This window comes from Nerophis lumbriciformis, linkage group LG20 (genome assembly GCF_033978685.3).
Source record: "Nerophis lumbriciformis linkage group LG20, RoL_Nlum_v2.1, whole genome shotgun sequence".
NCBI classification, from domain to species: Eukaryota; Metazoa; Chordata; class Actinopteri; order Syngnathiformes; family Syngnathidae; genus Nerophis; species Nerophis lumbriciformis.
In genome coordinates, this window is record NC_084567.2 from 29,693,290 (window position 1) to 29,701,815 (window position 8,526).

At 40.2% G+C, this 8,526-nt stretch overlaps 1 protein-coding gene across 2 annotated transcripts in view; it reads left to right on the top strand.

The window, feature by feature from the left end:
• The window catches only part of alad (aminolevulinate dehydratase), a 37,850-nt gene extending 29,859 nt beyond the window's left edge, over window positions 1-7,991 (top strand). For both annotated transcript variants that reach the window (XM_061981061.2, XM_061981062.2), the window contains exons 10-12: window positions 958-1,044; window positions 1,133-1,262; window positions 6,388-7,991. In XM_061981061.2, coding sequence (XP_061837045.1) covers window positions 958-1,044; window positions 1,133-1,262; window positions 6,388-6,446 — 276 coding nt within the window. In that variant the 3' untranslated portion in view covers window positions 6,447-7,991. The remainder of the gene's footprint in view (window positions 1-957; window positions 1,045-1,132; window positions 1,263-6,387) is intronic.
• The last annotated feature ends 535 nt before the right edge of the window (window positions 7,992-8,526 follow it).

Consider the following 8,526-nt stretch of genomic DNA (forward strand, 5'->3'; position numbering starts at 1 on the left):
AAGGGTATACTTACTCAACAGCCATACATGTCACACTAAGGGTGGCCGTATGAACAATGCCAACACTGTCATAAACATGTTCCATATAGTGAAACCAACATAAACACTACAGAACAAATTCCCAGAATTCCCTGCAGCACCAACTCTTCCGGGACGCTACAATATAAACAAACGCCATTGTTGGATCTACACCTAACATCCCCTGTAATAATACCCAGTACAATAGCGTATCTAGACGATACTACTATGATTACATCGATATTTTTTAACATCACAAAATCTTATTTCGTTTTTTTTTTTTATATTATGTTTATAAACTCAGGAAATATGTCCCTGGACACATGAGGACTTTGAATATGACCAATGTATGATCCTGTAATGACTTGGTATCGGATTGATACCCAAATTTGTGGCATCATCCAAAACTAATGTAAAGTATCCAAACAACAAAAGAAAGAGTGATTATTACATTTTAACAGAAGTGTAGATAGAACATGAATGAACAAGTAGATTAATAATCAATTTTTAGAGTGTGTTCTTTCTAATTCTGACAAAATAATAGAATGATAAATGACACAATATGTTACTGTACATGTCAACAGACTAAATTGGGAGCCTTAGTTTGTTTACTTACTACTAAAAGACAAGTTGTCTTGTATGTTCACTATTTTTTTTAAGGACTAAATAGCAATAATAAACATATGTTTAATGTACCGTAAGATTTTTTTGTTAAAATAAAGCCAATAATTAAATTTTTTGTGGTACCTTTTATTTAGAAAAGTACCGAAAAGTACCGAAATACTTTTGGTACCGGTACCAAAATATTGGTTTCGGGACAACACTGATACACACACACCGCGCACCCACTGGCAGAAATATATCGGCGCCTATGGTTTAGTATATTCAGGATAGAGTTTTTACATTGCTTGCTCACTGATCAGTGTGCTGTGAATTCAGGAGCGAGATGTGAAAGAAGGAGCTGACATGCTGATGGTGAAACCAGGTCTGCCGTATCTGGACATTGTTCGAGAGGTCAAGGACAAGGTCTGTGTGAATGACGGCATTGTTGTTGAAGTATCACTGGACTGTATACTGTAGGTGGTGAAACATGTTTTGTACTGCTCCTATTCAGTTCCCGATGCATCCCCTTGCTGTGTACAATGTGTCGGGGGAGTTTGCCATGATATGGCATGGAGCGCAAGCAGGTGCATTCGATTTGCGAGCTGCAGTGATGGAGGCCATGACTGCCTTCCGCAGGGCAGGTAAGCATAGAGTTGGGGTGTGTGATAACTTTCAAAGCCCTTTCATCCATTCTGATCTGTTAGGAAGTATTGTACCTCGAAATGTCCGATAATATCGGACTGGCGATATTATTGGCCGATAAATGCTTTAAAATGTGATATCGGAAATTATCGGTATCGTCTTCAAAAAGTAAAATTTATGACTTTTTAAAACGCCGCTGTATGGAGTGGTACACGGTCGTAGGGAGAAGTACGGAGCGCCAATAAACCTTAAAGGCACTGCCTTTGCGTGACGGCCCAGTAACATAATATCTACGGCTTTTCACACACACAAGTGAATGCAAATCATACTTGGTCAACAGCCATACAGGTCACACTGAGGGTGGCCGTATAAACAACTTTAACACTGTTACAAATATGCGCCACACTGTGAACCCACACTTAACAAGAATGACAAACACATTTCTGGAGAACATCCGCACCGTAATACAACATAAACACAACAGAACAAATACCCAGAACCCCTTGCAGCACTAACTCTTCCGGGACTCTACAATATACACCCCCCGCTACCCCTACCCCTCCACATCAAATCCCCCCACCCCCCAACCCCGCCCACCTCAACCTCCTCATGCTCTCTCCAGGAGAGCATGTCCCAAATTCCAAGCTGCTGTTTTGAGGCATGTTAAAAAAAAAAAAATTTGCTACTTTGTGACTTCAATAATAAATATGGCAGTGCCATGTTGGCATTTTTTTCCATAACTTGAGTTGATTTATTTTGGAAAACCTTGTTACATTGTTTAATGCATCCAGCGGGGCATCACAACAAAATTAGGTATAGTAATGTGTTAATTCCACGACTGTATATATCGGAATCGGTAATTAAGAGTTGGACAATATTGGAATATCGGATATCGGCAAAAAAGCCATTATCGGACATCTCTAGGTGTACCCTAATTAAGTATGACATCTACACTGGTAGGGATGCAAATCGAAAACCGGTTCTTGTTGAGAATCGGGTACTTGGGTTTCGATTCCTGGGAATCATTTGAAAGTTTTGTTAAAGATTACCGTATTGCTACTGATATTGATATTGATCAGCAGCACAGACTTTAGAATTATTCACAAGAAAAGCCTTAGGGGCCACTGAAATCGGGCTCTGTGAGCACATAGAGGTTCAATCAATCAATCAATCAAAGTTTATTTATATAGCCCTAAATCACGAGTGTCTCAAAGGGCTGCACAAGCCACAACGACATCCTCGGCTCAGATCCCACATCAGGGCAAGAAAAAACTCAACCCAATGGGATGACAATGAGAAACCTTGGAGGGGACCGCAGATGTGGGGACCCCCCACTGGGCGACCGGTGCAATGGATGTCGAGTGGATCTAGCATAACAGTGTGAGAGTTCAGTCCATAGTGGATCTAACATAATAGTGTGAGAGTCCAGTCCATAGTGGATCTAAGATAATAGTGTGAGATTCCAGTCCATAGTGGATCTAGCATAATAGTGTGAGAGTTCAGTCCATAGTGGATCTAACATAATAGTGTGAGAGTTCAGTCCATAGTGGATCTAACATAATAGTGTGAGAGTTCAGTCCATAGTGTATCTAACATAATAGTTTGAGAGTTCAGTCCATAGTGGATCTAACATAATAGTGTGAGAGTTCAGTCCATAGTGGATCTAACATAATAGTGTGAGAGTCCAGTCCATAGTGGATCTAGCATAATAGTGTGAGAGTTCAGTCCATAGTGGATCTAACATAATAGTGTGTGGGGCCAGGAGGAGATCATCTTGAGTGGAGACAGGTCAGCGGCGCAGAGACGTCCCCAAATGATGCACAAATGAGTGGTCCACCATGGGTCCCGACTTTGAACAGCTAACGCGTCACTTGTGGTCACAGAATCTGTGCCTCCCCTCTCCACGAAGGAGACTGCAGATCAACTGGTCTAAAAGAGGGGTCTATTTAAAGGCTAGAGTATACAAATGAGTTTTAAGATAGGACTTAAGATGAGTCTTTGTATTGACTACAAACTAACGTGGACCAGCCACCTGTCCAACATCTGCAAACGTGCTGATCAATGTCTCAGGACGCTACGTAAGCTGGCCAACAAGCTTGACGCTAAAGGCGGAGCCAACATCTACAAGAGCCAGGTCAGGTGCATTATGGAGTACTCCTGCCAAGGCCTTGATGAATGCCGCTCAGACCACTCTCGGGCAGCTCGACATCATCCAAAAAAAGGCTCTTAAAATCCTGGGCGTGGATGAGGACTTTGCCCTACAGCAGTTCGCCATCAGCAGGCTTTGTCGTCGACGAACAGTTGCAGCAACAACTGCCTTTTATAAAATGCACACCACCAGCTGTCCTGCGGATTTTAAAGCACCGCTACTCCCAGCCCACATCTAAGGTCATATCACCCAAAGGGTACTACTAAGCCCTAGAAATGCCAAAGTCAAACACCAAATGCCTCGACAAGAGCTTTCTCCACTCTGCTATTTCAATATGGAACAGCCTTCCCCCTGTGGTTGTTGGAGACATTACATCAAGCAGTATCCATGCCTTGCAGAAGAGGATGGACAAACACCTCCTCAGTTTGTAACTTTAATCCCTTAAAGCTCAAGGACTCTTAATCATCAAACATGTAGTTCATATATACTTTTGAGTAGATGCAGATCAGTGAAAGGTTCTTGGAATGTATTTCTTCTTAGACCTGTATCTGCAACACTTGCAAAATGGATGTCAAATTGAGAAAATATTAGCAGAAACATTAGCAGACACAGCATGTGATAACGTTGAATTAATGAAGAGTTTTCGATCCCCTCCAAGACGAAAGTCAATTACCCCCAGCAGCGGCTGCAAAGTCAGCACGTCGTCTGCTGTTAATACTGCAGGTAACTAACAAACTAACACTGCCTTTCCGGTTAAATATACTATTGTTAACTGTAAACATGAAATGGATGTTTCTTATGCATCACATGACAAGACGGCGTCTGTCCGGCAGTTTGCGCGGCACCTTCCTAAGAGGCTTTCTCCCATACTTGCCAACCCTCCCGGATTTTCCGGGAGACTCCCGAAATTCAGTGCATCTCCCGAAAACCTCCCGGGACAAATTTTCTCCCGAAAATCTCCCGAAATTCAGGCGGACCTGAGTGACGTGTCGACAGCCTGTTTTCACGTCCGCTTTCTCACAATATAAACAGCGTGCCTGCCGAATCACGTTATAACTGTAGAATGATGGAGGGCGAGTTATTGGTTTCTTATGTGGGTTTATTGTAAGGCAGTTTCATTAACGTCCTCCCAGCGCGGCAACAACACACAACAGCAGTCACGTTTTCGTCTACCGTAAAGCAGTTCGTCTGCCGTAAACAGCAATGTTGTGACACTCTTAAACAGGACAATACTGCCATCTACTGGACATGCATATGTGACAATAACATCTACGGCTTTTAGAAAGTGCAGTGCACAACTGCGCACACAACAAGGAGATGAAGCAGAATGCATCATCAGAGAGGGTGTTCAGCATGGTTAGAAAAATAGTGACAGAGAATAGAACAAGGATGGACAATTCAACTCTTAACTCAACAATGAGTAGATGAGTGTTATGTGTGTGTATATGTGTAAACAAATGAACACTTAAATTCAAGTATTTTTTATATATATATATATATATATATATATATATATATACACACACATATATATATATATATATATATATATATATATATATATATATATATGTATGTGTGTATATATATATATATGTGTATATATATATATATACCTAGAATTCACTGAAAGTCAAGTATTTCTTATATATATGTATGTATATATATATATATATATATATATATATATATATATATATATATATATATATATATATATCCATCCATCCATTTTCTACCGCTTATTCCCTTCGGGGTCACGGGGGGCGCTGGAGCCTATCTCAGCTACAATCGGGCGGAAGGCGGGGTACACCCTGGACAAGTCGCCACCTCATCGCAGTATATATATATATATATATATATATATATATATATATATATATATATATATATATGAAATACTTGACTTGGTGAATTCTAGCTGTAAATATACTCCTCCCCTCTTTACCACTCCCCCAACCACGCCCCTGCCCCAACCACGCCCCCCACCCCCACCCCATCTCCCGAAATCGGAGGTCTCAAGGTTGGCAAGTATGCTTTCTCCACAGCTGGAGACACCGTGATTATACAGAAGTATCGCGTATGCTTCTAATCTTCCGCAAATTTTCATAGTTGATGGTTGAAAAACTGCAAAGTGTACAGTTGTACTTGACTTGCGTGTATTTATTTGGCTGATGTAGTTTTACCTAATTTGAGTGCTCAGATATTCTATGTATACATTTTTTTTTTAAATAATACTTTTCATTTCTATTTGAAAAATGTGTCTTAACATTTTTGTGTAATTGTCGTTTGTCACAGAATCATCTACGTTGCTTTTTAACATTTTGACATTTCTTTTAACTTGCAAAGTTGCGGTACAATTTACAAAATGAGGGAGAAAGATATCGGAATCGGTAATTAAGAGTTGGACAATATCGGAATATCGGATCTCGGCAAAAAAGCCATTATCGGACATCTCTACTCATGACCATGTGATATTTCAGTTTTTCATACATTTGCAAACTTTTCTTAATTTCTGTTTTCTTCCCGTGTTTTTCCGGATGAAAATGTTGACATGTATGTTTTAGCTCGATAGTTAGTTTCAACTAGCAGTGAACATGCAGGCATCAAACCGTCTGTGAGTCTTTAAATGTTGAAAACCAGTCATGTAAAACCAGTTTTATGATTGATATGGTTAGCCATCATTCTGCCCTTGTGTCGTCATGTTATCTCATTTGTATGCATTTCTGGCGCAAAAAGGCACCGCCTTCCTATTGGTGGGGGAACAAAATCATTCAGAGCATTAGCAGCTGTTTGATTGTAGAGTGAGAGGAGGAAAGTTAATAACCTTTCTCAGACTAGCCAAGTGAAATGATCACTTTTTAACGGTCCAATTCAAAAAGTAAAGTACCTCCAAATGAAAACTATTCAGGACAGTGTTAATGTGTGATGGATATTAAAAGAGCACATCACTAATTGTTTTCTATCTTGTGAAGGTGCTGACATCATCATTACCTACTACACCCCTCAGCTGCTCACCTGGCTGAAAGAGTGAAGAACGAGGCCTTTGGCGAGGACGGTCGGATGAAGTCGTGAGCTTTAAAACCAAAAATCTGACAACACCGGGGCAAACAAAGCCCTTCTTGGTAAACATTTACTCATATTTACTGGTATTTTGCAAACTGAGCCATTAAACAATGTGAGATTATTATTTCAAATTAGAAGTATTCATCTAAGTCTATGAGCACGAACTGATGAAGCCTACTCGGATGCGACAAACCAAACAGTCCAGTTGCGATCGATTGAATGACCTGAGATGACTATGACCTGGATGAATGAGAACATTTATAGACGTATTATGACAGGGGTGTCAAAGTCATGGCCCGCGAGCCAGATCCAACCCGCGAATAAATTATCTACGGCCCCCGGGATTATATTTGATTAGTATTAGAACCGGCCCGCAGGCCACAGCCGCCTGCTGCTGTTTTGCATGCACCAATACTCCATCAGTGTTGGTGCTAGGAATTTTCCAACCCAGCAAGTCATAAAAATGGGGTCCTACAGTACATTTTTGGGGTCCCACTTTTTTGTAAGCGTTTTGAAAACAAATGATAAATGTATGCATTATCCTGTTATATCTCACATTCTATATTGTGTTTTGGAAAAAGGTTGGCATAAATGTTACTTAATTCATTAAAAAAAAAATAATACAAAAGAAAACAATTTTCTATTCATATGTCAATTTATTCACTTAATAAACATTCATTCACTTTCTTCTTTCCTTCATGGATCTAAACTTTACCGCCGCCGATATTGTTTTCCATATTTTTATTGTAATATTTTCAGAATGTGTTCCTTCTACTTTTGGCCAAAGTAAGACAAAGAAAACAATCTGAAGTTGTCTTTATTTTTGTAGTTTTAATGCCATAGTTAGTTTTTTAGTTTTAATGGTGTCGAACTCTGCAGATCGGCCCCAGTCCACAAAAACATTTCAACATCACACCTAAGATAATAGGGCATATATCATACTTGCCAACCCTCCCGGATTTTCCGGGAGACTCCCGAAATTCAGCGCCTCTCCCGAAAAACTCCCTGGACAAATTTTCTCCCGAAAATCTCCCGAAATTCAGGCGGACCTGAGTGACGTGTCGACAGCCTGTTTTCACGTCCACTTTCCCACAATATAAACAGTGTGCCTGCCCAATCACGTTATAACTGTAGAATGATCGAGGGCGAGTTCTTGGTTTCTTATGTGGGTTTATTATTCGGCAGTTTCATTAACGTCCTCCCAGCGCGGCAACAACACACAACAACAGCAGTCGTGTTTTCGTCTACCGTAAAGCAGTTCGTCTGCCGTAAACAGCAATGTTGTGACACTCTTAAACAGGACAATACTGCAATCTGCTCTACATGCATATGTGACAATAACATCTACGGCTTTTAGAGAGTGCAGTGCACAACTGCGCACACAACAAGGAGACGAAGCAGAATGCATCATCAGAGAGGGTGTTCAGCATGGTTAGAAAAAAATAGTGACAGAGAATAGAACAAGGATGGACAATTCAACCCTTAACTCAACAATGAGTAGATGAGTGTTATGTGTGTGTATATGTGTAAATAAATGAACACTTAAATTCAAGTATTTCTCTTATATATATATATATATATATATAGCTAGAATTCACTGAAAGTCAAGTATTTCTTATATACCGGTATGTATATATATATATATATATATATATATATATATATATATATATATATATATATATATATATATATATATATATATATATATATATGAAATACTTGACTTGGTGAATTCTAGCTGTAAATATACTCCTCCCCCTCCCCCCCCACCTCCCGAAATCGGAGGTCTCAAGGTTGGCAAGTATGGCATACATGCACGCACCCTCCCCACCCCCATGCCACGCCTTCACCACCGCTTGTTTGCTTCAACTCCCCCTCCCTCTGTTGCGAGTTTGTCGTGTTTATGTGTGCATTGCAAATGAGTTTTTTCCCCCTTGGACTCAGTCTGGACCGCCTCCCGTGGGTCCAGCCTTTGACTGATATTTTTTTACTCTTCCCCCCTTTCCCAATAGCACCTTTTTCCCCTTAAAAATGACTGCTCCATT